General features: G+C 33.6%; 1 protein-coding gene across 3 annotated transcripts in view; it reads left to right on the forward strand.

Moving 5' to 3' along the window:
- Positions 1–19393, forward strand: part of Vrk2 (vaccinia related kinase 2) — an 82472-nt gene that overhangs the window by 16201 nt on the left and 46878 nt on the right. For 2 of the 3 annotated variants that reach the window (XM_013017976.1, XM_013017975.1), the window contains exons 3-7: positions 7300–7349; positions 8049–8118; positions 10084–10171; positions 11988–12093; positions 13275–13376. In XM_013017976.1, coding sequence (XP_012873430.1) covers positions 7300–7349; positions 8049–8118; positions 10084–10171; positions 11988–12093; positions 13275–13376 — 416 coding nt within the window. The remainder of the gene's footprint in view (positions 1–7299; positions 7350–8048; positions 8119–10083; positions 10172–11987; positions 12094–13274; positions 13377–19393) is intronic. The other variant, XM_013017977.1, reaches the window with a different exon arrangement.

Raw genomic sequence — 19393 nt, forward strand, 5'->3', positions numbered from 1 at the left:
TCCTTCCTTCCATCCTTCCTTCCCCCTCCTCCTCCCCCTTCCCCTCCTTCTCCCTCTTTTTTTGTGTGTGGTTCTAGGTATCAAACCTAGGGCCTTGGCATGGCAAGCAAGTACTCTACCATAGCTAATCCAAGTCTATGAGAGGTTTGATTAAGGGTTTTTACATAGTCAGAAGCTTTTGTTATGTTTTATGGGTGTAGATATTTTCTGTTTGAGATCCAGAATTTTCTATCTGTGTAATTAGCCATGAGTTTAATGCACATTTTTCATATCGTGCAGACAATGGCTTCAAAGAGACAGCAATGCTGCAAAGGAGCAAGAAAAGAAGGCCAAAGTTGACACACACAGAGGCAAAACAGTGTAGGAAAAATCAACACGTTTTGCAAAATCAATCATTGAAAATGTGTCAGTGTTCAGGAGACTGTCTTTAATTTGCAATCCAAGTGAAATAGAGTATTTAAATATGAGAGGAAGTATTATTGAGCCCAGCATGCCTGCTACCACTTGTTTGACTAGCTCAGAATAGAACACTGAGAGGCAAGGGCTCAAAGTTAAATGAACATTTATACATTTTAAAATCAAATGAAAGATTCAGAGTATATTCATGAATTAATTTTTCAGAATCCTAAATTTAATCAGCTGGAATTACTTTTAAAGTGTCATTCTATTTAACTTTGGGAAATGATGAATTTGCCTTTTAGTAGAGATGCTGTATTTTATCATGAAGATGAAACAAACTGTCTTTTGTTAATTATTCCCCAAAGACACTGGCCATTTTTCTCTCCTATGCTCAATGTGGAGTAAAGGCAGCTTACGGAAAATTTATTTCAAGCAAGAGCAATTGGAAACATCACATGTGAGAGAGAGGCTTATGACGAACATAGTTTCCACTTCAGGTATTCTGAGTGACATCTCATGAACCTTGTAAAGGAAATGTTACCAGAGCATTACCGAAAAAGCCTTGAATACAGAGCATAAAAAAGTGAAAAAGAATGAGAGGCCTGGTAAAGAGTAGCAGATGTCTCAGATATTTCTGAGACTACTTAGGTTAGTGTTTGAAATCTTCCTTTATGAAATCATCATTTTAATCATCAGCTCCTAAAATCTTTCCCTTAGTGAGTGCCAAGCTGTGTGTCAAGTGCTTCACATGCATTATTTTATTCAATCCTCCCAACAACTTAAGTAATATGCCTCTCAACCACATTTTTAATATTTTTTCTCCATGTACATATTTCTTTATGGATTGATGTCCCTTGACAAACAACACTTTGGAATTATTGCTAGCCAGAGAAAATTATGGCAAATGGTGTGCCTCTGACAGGCTCATTTCTAAAATAACAGCAAATATGTAATTGATATTATTGGCAGCTAATTGAAGAAATCTGTTAGTGATGATGCTTATAATGGTGTCATTTTCATTCTGATTGACAACCTAAGGCATAGAGCATCAGTGATATGTTTATAACATTATTAAGATGACCAAATCTGTGAAAGAACATCTGATATTTATAGTAAATCTAATTCTGAGCACTGGAATGCTATGTGCTATACCTTAGATAAACTGATATTTTTATGGAAAAACACATAGTTATTCAACCAATAGTGTGCATACAATCTAATGAGAAATGGATTATCTGTCTTTTAAAAAATAGATAAATTTGTCTCATTGAAAAGAACTTTCTATATTGATTTTATACTTAAGATGAAAAGAGACTTCTTTACATCCCTGATATAAATATGTATCATGTAAAAATATGTATTTTTACAAATACTAAATTATTCTTAACCATATCTTCTTTTTCCGGATAATAATTTAAAGATGCATTGCTTAGGAAGTAGGTCTTCAAAGAAGTAAAACACACAAAAAATTCTTAGATAAGTAGAATTTTGATAAGAGACATGTGTCTTGTTAAAAATTTTATATCAAATAAATAATACTTGAATTAAAATAGTCTGGGTTTTGAAAAGTTCTTGGAAAATATTATACAACAATAATGATTTATTATACCTTTATGGATAGTTTCAGAAAAAGAGATGAACTTTTAGGTTTTCTGAATAAAGAGATACTTACATAAGTTATAATGCTAGGTTATTATTGTTTCTTTTTGGTGGGGAGTAGTGGAGGATAGTACCAAGCCTTGATTTCAGGGCCTTCAGCTTTTGCTTGACCTTTCACTCATGGCTGATGCTCTACCACTTTAGCCACACATTCACTGCAACATTTTTGATAGTTAATTTGAGACTCTTATGGATTTTTCTTTCAGGGTTGGCTTTGAATCTCTGTCTTCAGAGCTCAGCCTCCTGAATGGCTATGATTACAGATATGAGACACCGAAACTTGGCTTATAATGTTCATTTTTATACGGGAATACTTTTATTTTGGAATGTATACATAGCCAAACGAATGAACAGAATACAAGCTGATACATTAAAATGCATGTCTTTGTTGGGCTTAATGCTATATGCCTGTAATCTTAGCACTCTTAAAACCAATCCTGAAGCAGGAAGCTCACAAGTTTGAGACTGTGTTTTGGGGAAACAAGCAAACAACTACAGACTTAAAACTCCTACACATTATTATTAAAATTCCTACACATTATCAAGAGGATTATTAATTGCAATTTCTGGAGAATGTGAAGAAAAGAAATTGTATGTTACAGTCTTTTAGATCTCCAATGTCAAATGTGAATATTGCAATTGAGAATGGAGTATTAGTGATTAAACTTTCTATCTTACAAAACATTAAGAGGATGAATGAAGGAAAAGTGGTAAAAAATGATTTAAAATTGCCACATGAAACCCTTGGAGAAGGAAACAAGGCAAAGCTATAATAGACAAATGTTATATAATGAATGAGAAAGAAAAAGAATATTGACTTGTATTATCAGAATTTCTGCTCCTGCAGAAAGATCATCAACAAATCTTATGTATTCTGAAATAAACTGCAATTTTGTGTGAATTATATGCAATATGAAATATCTAAAAAGTTTTTATTGAGGGGTAAAATGTTTCAGCTTCTACCTCTGAAAGAATATAATATTTAATATACAGATGCTCAAACTATATTGAAGACACTTTAATCAACAAATGCTTCTAGGAAAAAATTAGTTATACTGGGAAGAAACAAAATAAATCCATATTACAGAAAAATGACATAAAGAATAAGAAATAATGGAAATCCAGGTCTGATAATCTAACAGACCTTGAAGATAACTGCTACAATCAATGAACTTTGATACTGGCTTTGCAGTTCATAGGAAAAATATTAATTTGGATGGACTTTACAGTATTATAAAGAATTTTTATCTATATACAAATTGATGTTAAGAATTTCATGTATAATCTGGCAAATATAAATCACACAAAACTATGTCTCCCTTTTCTCTGTTTTCAAGTTGTGCTTCTTTCCAGTCTATCTTCATCTGTAAGTCTATTATTTTCTACCAAAGTTTTCTAACGAAGTTGTGCATTCTGTATTTTCTGAAGCAGTTTCTATTGATTTCTTTCATCAGCTTTTTAGTCCTGTAGATGCATTGGTTCTTTTTGTAATTTCAGTTTCTATTTGTACCATTTTAGTAAATAAAAACATAATTGAAATTTCTTTGAATTTCTCTCTCAAGATCTCAGTAAACTTTCTTTGTTTTCCAAATTTAATTTTATTGTCAAGAAGATGTACAGAGGGATTAGTTATATATGTAATGTACTGAGTACATTTCTTGATAAACAGTGTTACCCCCTCCCTCATTCTTCTCCCACTTTCCCTTCCCCAATGCCCCTTCCCCCAAGTTGTACAGTTCATTGCTTTTGCATTGGTTCACACTTTGTCCTCTGTCCCACCATTTTGTTCTTCCCCTTCCCGTCCCTAATCCAGGTAAATATATATACAATGCACAGTGTATCAAAATCAAATATAATGACCACAAAGGATAAACCATGGGGGAGGGGAAACACAAGAAAAAAGAAATAACTTCCACATAGTACATTAAAAACAACAACAAAGAAAATCCTCTTGTTTCCATATAGAGTTTGTTTCACTAAGCATCATCACTATTGTGATCCTCTTCTAGTACTATCCTAGATATATACTAATTAATACAAACGAGGGCAACCATGGAGCTTATGTTTCTTTGTGTCTGGCTTACTTCACTTAATATGATTTTTTCCAAGTCTTTCCATTTCCTTACAAATGGGGTGATGCCATTCTGATAGAAACATAGAATTCCATTGTGTATATATACCACATTCATCTAATGAAGGGAAGGGCATCTAGGTTGGTTTCATATCGTAGCCATGGTAAATAATGTTCCAATGAACATGGTTGTGCTGGTTTCTTATTTTTGTATATGTAAGTCTTTTGTGGGGGAGACTACTTTTTTCCCTGTTATTCAAAAAGAGGAATCTCTCACTTTCTTCCTTTACAAAAGTACTAGTGGTTGAAATCAGGGTCTTGTGCATGCTAGGTAGGTGTTCTACCACTTAAGCCATGCTCCCAGCCCTTTTCTTTTTTTTACAGTACTGAGGACTGAATTTAAGGCCTTATGCTTTCTCAGCCTTCACTCTTCCACTTGAGCTATGACTCTAGAACCCATCCTTCTTTTTGAGACAGTCTTAAAAGTTTTTTGGTCTGTTTTTTATTGCACTTTATTTTAGGTTATAGTTATACATTTGGGCTTAAGTAGCTGATGAATAATTTTTTTCTCTAAATTGTAAAAGCAGACATCATAATTGTTACTCATCAGCATTTAATTTCATTAGCTGGAATTGTGCTTAACTTACTATAGTAAATAGATACTAATATTATTAATATAATTCTATTGTTAGGAGGATCTACATTGTATCTGGAATAATATAAAACATCTCTGCTTTCTAGTTCAGTTTAGATTTAGACTGGTCAGTGTATTCTGACATAGAAGTTCACTGAGATTGGTGTGTAGCTATCAAATAACAAATATAGGGATGTTTTAGATGCATGCTAAAACAGTTCATGTTACATTTCATGTTCATGTGAAATGATTAGAAAAGAAAACACAGATTATAAAGTGATAGGAACATACTGATAGAAATAAGCAAGGAACAAAGCTTTTGGCTGGATAGATATATTCCCAACGTTAACAGAATAAATTATGCAGTTGAAATACCCATTTTCTCTCTCTCTCTTTTTTTAATTTTGTCAATGTGGGGCTTGAAATCTGTGCCTGGGCGCTGTCCCTGAGCTCTACAGCTTTACCCCCTTGAGCCACAGTGCCTCTTCCAGTTTTCTGCTAGTTAATTAGAGACAAGAGTCTTTCCTGACCCCAGCTGGCTTTGAACCATGAACCTCAGATCTCAGCTTCTGAGTAGCTATGACTACAGGCGTGAGCCACTGTCACCTGGACCATTTTTCTCATAAGCAGCTTACAGTCTTTTGAGCTCAAATATTTAGTTCCTTCTGTAGTCATCTGCTTTTAGGCAAGAGGATGGACACTTCAGGGAACAAAGCTACTTGTCTAGAGTAGGTATTATTAAGTGAACTAAGGTTGAGGCTGTTTCTTTCCAGCCTTAGGCATTATATTAGTGAAATGGTTACTAATGAATGGGAAGATGGATATTCTTACCTCTTCTTTATGAACACTGGACCTTATCCCTGTATACACTTTCTTCAGATCTCTTTACTTAAAACTGGATAATCCTCTCCTCTAGCAAGTCTCTTGTAATGACTGCATGGGTTAAAATGAAATAACTGTACACATGAATCTGACAAGAAAATTTTAAATGATTTTAATAAGTATAATTTTTTGTATTATTATGAAGTTGGAGTTCATAATATTATCTAATAGCAGCTGATGCAGCATTGCTGATGTTAAACCCTTTGGGGAATGGATAACAAAGTTGAGCACAAGTTTGCTGAACTCTAATATATTACTTATATTCTTTAATAAACTTGTGAAACATTTTAATACATAGAGGATTCGAAGGTTTAGAAGAAAGACAAGGAAAAATTTTGAGAGTAATGAGAACATATTTTAATAAGTATACTTAGAGGCTGGGAAGGTGGTTCAGTGGTAGAGCGCTTGTCTTGCATGCATGAGGCCCTGGGTTTGATTCCTTAGCACCACATAAGCAGAAAAAGCCAGAAGTGACGCTGTGGCTCAAGTGGTAGAGCACAAGCTTTGAGCTGAAGAACTGAGGGACAGTGGCCAGGCCCAGAGTTCAAGCTCCACTACCGACCAAAAAAAGCATACTTAAAACTGTATCTGCAAAATTTTATTTTCTTCTTAATTTGTATCTAATACTGTCTTAACTTTTTTCCTTTCTCTTTCCTTAAAATATTATCTTTGGGAGGGAAAATGATTGAAGAGGGTAGCTAGTTAAGATGCATTGTACACATAAATTAATATGTTGAAGTGGGATTCTTTTGTACACTACTTAAAGATAATTGAAAAACGAATTAAAAAACATTATCTTAACTAATACCTGGTACAATGCCTGGCATTTTCTAAAGCCTGGCATTTTTTGAAAGTTATATTACAATTATTCTGAAATGCAATGGAAAGAAATGAAGTTAAATTAAGATTGATGTACGATCTATATATTTTTTTTTGCTGGTTTTGGGGTCAAAATTAAGTGCTTCCATTCAGCTTGTTTGCTCATTTGCTTGCTGGCTGGCTTAATTCAGCTGGTGCTATACCACTTAAGCCACACCTCCAGCCAACTGTTTGCTGCTTATTTTGGAAATGGAGTCTAGCAGAGTTTTCTGCCCAGGTTAGTTTCAAACTGCCATTCTTTGGTTCTCAACTTTACCATCAATAGGGCTAAGATGCAAATTCTTTTGTATAGGAATAATTGAAGTCTCAGAAGATTCACAACACTTTATTCTCATTTTGACCTGCTTGATTTTGTGTTTATTTGGATGTTTAATCATTGGCTATTACAATTATCTAATGCTTTTAAAACCGTATGTCTAGAATATATCTTCCCTATGATTATCATTGTGATCCATGTGATTATCATTGTCTCTTAGTTTGCATGTTTGAATATTTGAATATGGTGATTTGTTAAGCATGGCAGTTAGGGGGTGATGTCTGATAGATGTAAGTTTTGATACTTTCCTAATGAGAATATTGTTCCACTTCTCCAACCCTAGTAGTATCTTGTGTTAATTGAAGAGGATACTTATTACCAATACCTCCTATCATATAAAGTTGTTGGGAAGATACAATAAGTTATTATGTATAAGTGCTTTGTATAGTCTCATGAGTATAGTAGACATTTAAGAATTGGAAGAAGTTATATTTTCCTGTTGAATTTTTCCCCCTGCAGCTTTCCCCCCAAATAAACCAGACAAAGATGCAAGATATGTAATAAAAGTGGTAAGTGTTGCTCTTAAATTTGTGTTTCATATATATTTGACTTTTTTGAGTTGTTTTTATAACAAAATAATTCTTAAGTTTTTAAAGTATTTATCAATAAACATAATGCTATATTTTCACCTTATTAAAATGTTAAGACCAGAGGACCATTGTTCTTTATTGCCATCTACCATGATGCTTTCTGGTCTAGCAATCAGCCCTCCTTCCTATATTACTTCCATTTTCTAGATGGTAAAGTCCTTAAAGGCAGTCCTAGGGTTCTGTTTCTGACTGTATCCCCCGTGCCTAGTACAAAGAATAAAATTTACTATACATTCATTTAAGAGATCATGTAGAATGAACAAGCCCCCAAGGCAGTTTCCAGTGTGTCTGCCCTACTGTACATGTTGGTATACAGTGACTGTGTATATTTATGTATATAGTTCTTAGCACTTTTGGTAAGTGCTTTCCATAAGACTACTTTCATGCGTAAGACTATCTTGGTATGGTAGTACAATATGTTGTTTAAAAATGAGATTCTTCAAGTTTATTTAGTGTTTTCTGAGATTTTTAGTGGAAATCTGTGCCTGTGTTTTATAAAGATTGATTCAAGTACTATTATGTATTGCATATGTATACCACATTTTCACAGTTGAAATACTGATTCTATTTTTAGGATTTTTTTTTTCGAGTAAAATTGATTATTCTGTTCTTTCATAGGAATATCAAGAAAATGGTCCATTATTTTCAGAACTTAAATTTTATCAGAGAGCTGCCAAAAAAGATTGTAGTAAGTAAAATTAGCAAAGTAAGCTACTTCTTTATATGTGTCTGCTAAAGTGAGTGTTAATATTTTGGTCTTTTCTGTCCTGGAAAATTCTTTTCCATAAGAAATTTTATTGTAAAGTGATAGTTAACTGCTATAACATAGAAAAGCAAGACAGATGGTATACAAATCTTGATATGGCATACATAATGGGTTATATATTTTAAGTCAAAAGTTGTTTCTACTACTTTATATAAAATGTTGTGATGTTTGATCTAAACTACTAAGAGTTCTCTAAATATAAAAGATAGCAGAAGTGAAATTATTTCTTTTATAAAGAACCATTTAGATAGCAAGGATATAATGAAATAACATCACCATTATACATACATATATTTACATACATATACACATATGTACATATATACACATATGTACATATATACACATATATGTATGTTTCTATATGTATATTTATATATGTGTGTATGCATGTATAAACATTAAGACATGCACACAGAAAAATGGTTGCAAAATAGAATGAAGTATATGGAAATGATTAAATACTATTATTTTTAAGAGTGCTAGAAATCTGAATGTTGAAAAATAACTTGGCACTGAACATTATATATAAGAACTACCAATTCTAGCCTAGTATTGTGGTACATGCCTGTAATCCCAACTACTTGGGAAACATATTGCAAGTTCAAGGCCAGCTCATACTGGGCAAAGTTACATCCTATCTCACAAACAAAATAGCAAAACAAAGGACTGCGGGTATGGTTCTAGTAAGAGAGTACTTTCTTGCATAGCATGTGGAAGATCCTGAATTCATTCCTCAATACTTCAAACAAAAACCAAAAACAAAACTTCACCAGTGAGACAAAGAAGAATAAGGCTATTTTTAAATATTAATGGAGTTGATAGATACAATGGCTAGCATATCATGATTAGGGAAAAGAATGTTAGGCTTTGCCTAAATACTTAACTGGCTTTCATAGTAAAAGCTCTTAGCCATTGAGACTGACCTAACCACTGCTTAATCTGTATCAGACTGATAAATAGAATCCACTAAGCCTGATTTTTTTCTTTATCAGTAGTTTCTTAAATATGGAACATGTATGGTAGAAGTGAAAAAGCAGTTTAATGGCCTAATTGTTCTAGTAAATTAAACACCCTAATCATGAATTTTTTGTAAAATGAGTTTAATCAAAATTGTTTCTGCATAGCTATTTCAGAATAAGTTGATTTTTCACCCTAAATTATAATTTTTGGACTACTGTTTTGAAATACAGCTAAGGGAGAAAAGTTGTCTCAGTGAGAATACTTTGCTCGTTAATATGTTATATTTAGAAATTTAGCATACAAATAATTTTTGAATGAATAAAAATATTTGTGAATATGGAACAAATGTATTTTATGACTATGACTTAGTTTTGTTAATATTGATTCAATATTAAAGTTTTTGGATCTGGAGATATGGCTCCAGTTGTAGAATGTCTAAATTCAATCCCTAGTACAAAAAAATATTGTTTAAAACAATAATTGACTTGGACTTAGCATCTCGTGCTAGGTGCTAGATCTCTTGCCAGATGCTGGTGCCTCATACTTGAAATCCTAACCTACTCAAGAAATGAGAGCTGTAAGGTCATAGTTTAAAAGCTTAGGTGGCAACATCTACTAGACTCTGTTTCCAAAATAACCAGTAAAAGCAGGGCTAGAGGGGTGACTCAAGTTGTAGAGTGCCAGCCATGTGAGCATGGGGCTGCGAGTTCAACCTTTGTACTGAAAATAAACAGATAAATAAAATGTCTATATTTTGTGTTACCGTGATAATGGGTAGAGTGCAAGTCATTAGGTAGGAATAAAATTTTGTTTTGTAGAAAATTCTAATTATTTTGGTTAGCTTAATCTTACCATCTTTGCAAAGGTTAAAAAATGCTTTTTTAAATAATATGAGTCATTTTGTTGTTAAATTTGTCTTTGCAGTCAAGAAATGGATAGAACTCAAACAGCTTGATTATTTAGGAATTCCTGTGTTTTATGGATCTGGTCTGACTGAATTCAAGGGACGAAGGTAAAAGCAAATTATAATCAAATGTTAGAAACTCTAAATCAATTATAATTAAAGAGAAACCCTATTCCATATACAACCAATTAAATATCTGTTGCCATGTAACAAATTACCAAAAACATCATGGTTTATAACAAACTTAAAATCCTGTGGGTCAGGAATCTGCACATGGTTTGTCTGGGATGTTGTAGCTCAGGAGCGCTCCTGAAAATTGTAGTCAGCTTTTTGCTGGGTAGGCTCTAGTCACCTCTCAGTGCCCTCCTGGGGGAAGATCTGCTTGCAGAGCCACAAAGGTGGCTGCTGTTGGCAAGCCTGAGACCTGCTCTTCCATTTACTTGTGATTGCTGCTGAGTCTAATTTCATGACTACTTCGGTGTCTATATGATAACACTACCATACTCTCCTTGAATGCTATAAAGAAATGGCAACTAACTTGCTTCCTTTAGAGTAAATGATTAAAAGGGAGAAAGACAGCATCATAAGGGAGGCATCCAGGCCAAAAGTTCTGGTTTCATTTAACCTTTGAACTACTATCACGTTGGCTACATTCTTTTTGCTTGAAGCACATCATAATGCTCCATGTGCTCCTCGAGAAGAGGGGTTTATCTCTTCTCTTGAGGAGAGGCAACAGCAAAGAATTTGTAGAAATATCTTTGAAACCACAAGGTAGGATTACTTATCACATCATTACTAGTGATTTAAAGAAGGAAAAAAACTTTTCTGCACTTATTTTGTGCCAAGATTTTTATGTATTTTATTGCATTTTTTTCTTTGAGTAGCCTTTTTAAGGTAGGTGAATTTATATTTTACAGATAGATATCCATAGCTTGTTCAAATCATCTTCAAATGCAATACATAAAAAAGGAAAGGAAAAACAATGACTGGAAACAAAGTGAAGGGCTTTCAATAGGGGGACTGCATACTTAGTGAACTGTGGTACATTCATGTCATATCATGTGCAGCCTGTTAAAGAACCAGCTAGAACTGTACTACGAGACACTGTTGAGCACATAGGATTGGGAAAGTGCACATGAGATCACATTTTGGTAAAGCAAAAACCCCAAATCTTGTGTATGTGTGTATAATATAGATACAGAATGGAGGATTATGTCAGTATGTAAATGAAGGGAAGTAAAGAATGAATGCAGAGTGCTTAACAGAAAAGGAAGGAAAGAAGTATACTTTGAAAAGGATGTGAATGTGGTGGTGTATGTCTGCTAACCCAGCTAATAGAAGAGGCATAGGTAGGAGAATTACAGCCCAGTGCTTGTCCAGAGCAGAAACCTGAGATGCTACCCCCCAAAATTACTGATTACTGCCACTGTGGCTCAAGTGGTAGACTGCTTGCTTAGTAAGCATGAGGCCCTGACTTCAAATCCCAGTATTACCAAAAGGAGACATGTGTTTGTAAACATGTATAGCAAACAGGTATGATTTTATAAGATTAACAAACATAAATTACATTTTCTATGTGGACAAATTCTTCAGGCTATAGAGCAAAAAGTATGATGGAGTTAAAATGAGTTAAAATTAAGAATGCCCTTATTTTAAAAGATTATTCTCTTCATTATTTAAAACAGTGTGAATAGTTCAGTATAGTATTCCCTTCTCCTAGAAAACTAACTGCAAAATAAATATTGAGCAGCAGTTTTTTTTTTAGTAAAAGGATAGATCGATAATTAATGTAGGTTTAGTACTAAAGGTTTAACCTATATTGTGTTTAGTTGTTAGGTTAGAGATATTTTTCCTTTTCTTAGATTCATGAATTTCAAGCATTATTATTTCAGAAAGATTTTTATTTTATTTCTCTTTCTTGTAGTTATAGATTTATGGTAATGGAAAGACTAGGAATAGATTTACAGAAGATCTCAGACCAAAATGGACCTTTCAAAAAGGAAACTGTCCTTCAACTTGGTATTCGGATGGTAAGAAGACATGAATTATTTTACATACTCTGTTTTCAGATTATTTACTTGTCAAAATGTACAAGTCTTTATTCCCAGAAATTGAAGGATTATTGGCCTAGAAATGCTGGCTCTTGAAAGTAGAGGCTGTTTTGGTGCTGTGATAACAGTGGCTATGTCAAACTCCAAGTATGCTTTGTTGGAGGCTGCAGATTCATTCAGACTTTGTTTTTATAGTCTGATTTGTTTCACATATCTGAACATGCTTGCATAGCTACAAGAATACCCTTTCTTTGTTAGTTATATTTATAACAATGCAAATTATGGTCAAGTATTATTATTTTCCATAACAAACATGTGATGATTTGGCTGCAAAGGTTTTAGTATGATCTGAGGATGATACCAATAATTAGTTGGGACAATGAATAAGTACATTTTTCTAAATAAAAAGCAATGAAAGCATAATAGCATCCTTGCATACTTTTATTTATATACCAAATATTTGCATTATCCTTTCTGTATTTGGTTTTCTTACCTCTCAGTTTATACCTTTTGAAGTAAGGTAAAACTACTCCTGACAGGTTGTGATGTGGCAAATAGAGCTCATTGATTTTCGTATTCATTCATCTACCTTACCAGGAAAGGTTTCTTGAGCACTAGGTTTGCAAGGCCAAAATAATTTAAAGGTGAAACTTACGAGTTTTCCATTACTTTACAGAAGAAACATACTTGGTGTTTTGTTTTGAGGTCTCTGATAAAGAAATTCTCAGCAGGTTTCATGGTTAGTTTGCTGTGTATCTCTCATTTTTGTTGTGTCTTTTTCTTCTTTATGCACTGTGGTTTGACCACTGGGTTGCCAGGAACATAAGCATAAGAATTGTTGAATCTTGATTTCCTTAAATCAGAGGTTCAGTAAAACACTTGATATTTGTGGGTCGTTTTTTTTTTCTCTTTCATCTTGCTTTTTTTTTAATTGTGAAAATACCGTACAGAGGGGTTTGTGGGTCGTTTTATTTAACTTTTTTTCTAAGATGATCAACCAGAAATGATGACATTTTGGAATAATTAACCAGTAATTTTGAAAGCATATCTTTTTGTCAGTGTTAATATGAAAACAACCCCATGTGATTCTATATTAAATATGTTTAAATTGATTGGAAATTCTAAATAGAAGTATAACTTACATTATTTTCTTTTCACAGCTGGACATATTGGAATATATACATGAAAACGAGTATGTTCATGGTGACATAAAAGCAGCAAATCTACTTTTGGGTTATGAAAATCCAGATCGGGTAAGTACAGTGTTAAAACTTTTGCTTTCAGTAAGAGTCTTCAAAGTACTATATTGAAACATTGTAAAGCAAACTAGTAACCCAGAGGAGTTTACAAATGAGGGCTTAACATGATGAATGTTTTAATTTATTTTACCTTGCTTATTTAATTTAATCCTTGCACCAAACTAATGAGTAATTAGGATGAGGAAACAGAGTCGGAGGGGTTAAGTCATTTGTTAATGGGCACATATGTAAGAAGTGGCTGAACAGGAATCTGAATTTCTGAGCAAATGCAGATAAAGAACTGTCAAAATCCACTGAGAAGTGATAAATGTCTGTGGAAGAAATAAACAGCAAAGTTGTCACATCAGCTCTGCTTCTCCTGTATAGCCAGTTAAGTTTTAAACAGAGAGCTTGCATGATGATGGGAATGTGATTGTCCAGTGTAATGACCATTGACACGTGGCTGTAAGAACTTGAAACATGGCTGAGTACCATAGAAGTGTGTGGCCTAACTGGCTCTCTCACTCATTAGTAGTGGGAATGCAAAATGGGAGGGTTTTTGTTGTTGTTGTTGTTTATTTTGTAGAACTGGGATTAAACCTAGTGCCTTGTACCTGTTATAGAAGTGCTCTGCCACTTGAGTCTTGTCTCCAACCTGCTTGTTTGGTTTACTTTTGAGATGGGGTCTTAAGACAGCCTTAAACTGAGATCCTCTTTTTTTTTTTGTCACTTGTGGGACTTGAACTAGGGTCTGGGCACTATCCCTGAGCCTCTTTGTGCTCAAGGCTAGCTCTCTACCATTTGAGCCACAACCACCACTTTGGTTGTTTTTATTGTTGTTGTTGTTGGTCATGGGGCTTGAACTCTGGACCTGAGCACTGTCCCTCAGCTTTTCAGCTCAAGGCTAGCACTCTACCACTTAAGCCACATCGCCACTTCCAGTTTTCTGAGTCATTTACTGGAGATAAGAGTCTCACGGATTTTTCTGCCTGGGCTGACTTTGAACCAGGATCCTCAGATCTCAGCCTCCTGAGTAGCTAGAATTATAGGCATGACCATGGGTGAGCCACCAGTGCCCAGGCTACCACTTTGGTTTTTGATTAATTGGATATAAGAGTCCGCCTGGGCTGGCTTTGAACTGTGATACTCAGGACTTTCTACTTTTGCAAAGCTTTTTTTGCTCTACCACTTAAGCCATACTTCCACCTTGCTTAATTTTTAGAGATAGGTTCCTGCAAACTTGTACCTGAATTGGCCTTAAACCATAACGTTTCCATCTATGGATCTTGGGTAGCTGAGATTATTGGCAAGGTACCACCATGTGTAAACAATTTCTGTGAATTTTAAGGAGGTTAAAAGACTCAGCATGTCATCCAATGATTATGCATCTTTCGTGTTTACCTAAATGAGCTATAAACACATCTACACAAAAACCCCCACATACAGATGGTTAGAGTAGTTTTATTTATATTTAACAATATGTGGAAGCAACCAAGATGTCCTTCTGTAAAGCTGGAGATATATCCAAACACTGGAATACTAATCAGTGCTACAAAGAAACTTTCTAGGAAGACAATGCATATTGATCCATGAAAAGTCAATCTGATAAAAAAAAATTTGTATTGTATGACTCAATTATGTGACATTCTGGAAAAGATAAAATTATAGAAATAGTAAAAAAAAATTCTATGGTGATCATGAAACATGGCTGAGTACTATGGGTTATAGAGAAGGAAGGATAACTTGGCAGAGCCCAGGCAGTGAAACTAATGAATAGTACTAAAGTGGATGCCTGGCATGACTTCTTTGTTGAGACCCATAGAGTACAGCAAGAGCTGAATGTTAAATGTCAAGTGTTCACTTGAGATATCTTGCTCCAGTGAGGTTGGACTGGTAGTATACTGGGTCTCATGGAACTTTCCCCTCAGTTTTGCTTAACTCACTTGAAATTGAACTTAAAGGTTATTCTATTATAAAAATGTGGTTAATACGACTGTGACTAATATGAATTTAACTTAATTGTAAATATTTTTTAATCTAAATAGCTACATGTAACCATTGGCCATTGGCATCAGCACAGGTTTAAAAAGTTAAAAAATTTGAGTCCATAAAAATTAGAAAAATATTGAACTATTGGCTGATATTTATGTAAGAAGTTACAAATTAAAGTATAAGAAAAAAATCTAAATGAAGTATTGGTAGATTAATATTTTATAATAACTATCTACTCAAACAAAAAGAAAAGAGACTGGAAATAACATTTATAACAAGTATTTAAAAATATCTAGGGAGTACTAAAAAATTAAGAAAAAGCAGTAATCAAAACTTAGAAGAAAAAAGACTGTTCTAGAAACATGATAAATGATCACCTTTGCTAAAAACAAAATGATAGGAAGATCAAAGAAGATGGGTGCCAGTGACTCACACCGGTAATCCTAGCTACTCAGGAGGCCCAAGATCTGAGGATCATAGTTCAAAAGTGTCCTAAGTAGAAAAGTCCATTAAATTCTTATATTGATTTTTTAAAAAAGCTGGAAGGAGAGCAAGGGCAAAAATGCTCAGAGACAGTGCCCAGGCCCTGAGTTCAAACCCCAAGACTAACACCAAACAAACAAAACTCCCCACACCACCCAGAATATAGTGTTTTTAAAGATCTGGCAAATTGGAGAATCAGAAATAATAATCTGATAATATTGACACTGATAAAAGAATGCCATTAGGAGGTAAATTAAATAGAAATAGGAGAATATGTTAAGTTAATGGACAATTTGGCAATGTGTATTAAAAGCCTTTAAAAGTTTGCATACTTAAGACTGGGATGATTTGAGTTACAATTTATAAACAGTAAAATTCAGTCTTCAAAATATACAGTTTGATATATTTTGACGCACACACACATATGTGTGTATATATGTATGTATGTATGTATATATATATATATATATATATATATATATATACACCTTATAACCATCACCATCAAGTTATAGAACATTTTCTTCATTCTCCAAAGCTCCCTCTCTTTATAGTCAGTCCCTATGTCTTGCCATCCTTCCCTCTAAATCCTGGAGCAACTGGGTCTCTGTATCTTTGTATTGTGTAACTAGAATCATAAGGTATGAACTCATCTGTGTAAGACTTATCCACTTAGCATAGTGCCTTTGAAATTTATTCTTACAGTTTATTAGTAGTTCATTCTTTGTCATTGATAGGTAGTAGTGTTTTGTTGCCAGTTAATCATCTAATGTAAGGCATTTAGTTTGTTGTCTGTTTTTGACAATTATGAATAAAATCACGACTTTTGGGTAAGCTTATGTTTTTATTTCTTTTTCTTTTGGGTAAATCATTGAGTGGAATTTCTAGGTCATATGATAATTGAGCTTTACTTAGAAACTGACAAACTATTTTCTGGAATGATCATAATATTATATATTCCCATCAGCATTGGGTAGTAATTCTATTTGCTCCATATTTTGTTTTTAGTAGTTTTCTAAATTTTACCCATTTTAATAGATGTTACTTATATGTAGTATTTTAAATTTGCAGCAATCATCTATAATGGCTAATGTTAAACAGATTTCATGCACTGTTTTGCCACTCTCATTTTCTTTAGCAAATATGTGCATTTTTATATGGGTTTATATTCTGAATGTGTTGTAGGAGATCTTCATATTTGGGGAATAGGAGTCCTTTGTCTGATACTTATTTTGCACATAATTTCTTTATCTGTAATCTATCTTTTCAGTGTCTTATCCATGTCCTCTAAAAATGGATATATTTAATCATGATGAAGTATAGTATCACATCTTGACTACTATGGTTTTATAGTTTTGAAATTAGGTAGTATAATTCTTCTCATTATGTTCATTTATTCAAACTGTTTTGGTTGTAATAGATGCTTTGTATACTCCTATGTAATATTTTAGATCCAAATTGTCAGTTTCTGTTTTGATTAGGGGTGGGTTAATTGTAGATTTATTTGAAAAATTCAATCTTAACACTATGGAGTCTTTTATGAGGTGCCAAGATGAATCACTTGTTTTCTTTTTCATATTTAGTTTTGCTTTTATTTTGCATAACTTTAAAATGTTTTCTTATTTCCTCTTTGATTTATTTTCCTGCCTTTCGTTATTTGGGATTATGTTTTTTAGTCCAAATATTTTTAAAGTTTCAGATCTTTATCATTGATTTGTGTGTGTGTGTGTGTGTGTGTGTGTGTGTTGACAGTGGGACTTAAACTCAGACCCTCTCACTCTTAATTTTTTCACTTAAAGTTGGTACTCTACTACTTGAACCACATCTCCACTTCTGCTGTTTGCTGATTAAATGGACATGAGTATCTTTGATTTCTCTGGTTGAAGCAGATTTGAACTTCAGTCCTATTTCAACTTCATGAATAGCTAGGATACAAGCATGAGCACTGGAGTCCAGTATCATTGATTCTTAATTCAGTAAAAGAACTAAACTATTTTTAAGCTTATTAAAAATAATTTTTCTGAAGACACAGGCTAACTTGCTGAATGTTTCAGGAGCCTTTGAAAATTATATATATCCTGCTGTTTGTTTTAAGGTAGATATTTGATAAAAGTCAATTAGATAAAATTGGTTGAGTTGTTGTGCTCATTCACTATTAATGAACTTAATTTACTTTTGTTTAACCATTGCTACGTATGTTTTAGTTACTAATTTACTTTTTTACAACACACATGATTTGAAAATTCTTCATCCATCTATTCCCAATCTTATTTTCTTCTTAGATATAATTAAATATATTAGATACTTACCCTCCAGTTCTTTGGCCAAAAATTAAAGTCATCTGTTGATCAAATGAAGCTTGTTTCTTGATATATAGTTCAATAACTTGCTATAAGTACAGCAATCCTTTACATGTCTAAAACTTTTTAAAAAAATAGCATGCTTGTATATATTGAAAAAACTTAGTTTTACACTTCCTCTTTTGGTATTCGCTGAAAATGCTGCCTTATTATTTTTTGCTCTGTGATTTCCTATTCTTCTGTCATCTCCCTTTTATCAAGAATATTAAAGATTAGACAAACCACTAAAAAATAAAAAACTTCAGAAGAGGAACATTTGTCCTTTGTTCCGATTTGGTTAAAAGCTCATTACATTAAAACTTTTAATTTAAATCATATGAAGAAACAAACTTTGAGAAAAGATAATTCTCAATAAGAATAAATTCATACTGTTTTTTCAACATTTACTATGTACAAATTATATATTCTTTAATAAAATATGTTTTTCAATCTGTGCTTCCCAGATTAATGGCTAAATTATCTTCTTGGACTATGTGCTTTGACACCTTAGTGATTATAGACTATAATAAAATATTGTCAAATTGATGCCTAGGAAGTTGGGCTTATATCTTTCTGATTTCATTACTTGCACACTTATACTGGCATTCCCAAAAGTGACACAGAGTGATGGTTTTGAGTCACACCATTTGGATCTGTATCCCAGTGTTACAGTTAGGAAGTTGAGACAATTTGACTAGCATCATACCTTTTACTTCTTCAGTGTATAGGAGTTCTCCTTAATGCTTCCCTTTGAAGTCAGAAGCATAGTCCTTTTTCATGTACCAGGGTACTTCCTTGCTCTTATATAACACCTTCCTTGATGATTTTTTTTTTGGTCAGTCGTGGGGCTTGAACTCTGGGCCTTGCCATTGTCCCTGCTCTCTTCGGCTCAAGGCAAGCGCTCTACCACTTGAGCCACAGCACCACTTCTGGTTTTCTAGTGGTTTAGTGGAGATAGAGTCTCATGGACTTTCCTGCCTGGATTGGCTTGGAACCATGATTCTCAGATCTCAGCCTCCTTGAGTAGCTAGGATTACAGGCGTGAGCCACTGGTGCTCCGCTTTCCTTGATGATTTTGTATTATGCTAATCTCCATTTTCAGATTCCCTTTAGCTTCTACTGTGTGTCTAAACCCATGAACCCTAGGATTTCACTTTTCTTACATCACACTACATTCTGAACTGGAATAATTCCTTCAGGTTTATAGGTAGGTATTCATCTCTTTCT

The sequence above is a fragment of the Dipodomys ordii genome, unplaced genomic scaffold (genome assembly GCF_000151885.1).
Source record: "Dipodomys ordii isolate 6190 unplaced genomic scaffold, Dord_2.0 Scaffold37, whole genome shotgun sequence".
NCBI lineage: Eukaryota > Metazoa > Chordata > Mammalia > Rodentia > Heteromyidae > Dipodomys > Dipodomys ordii.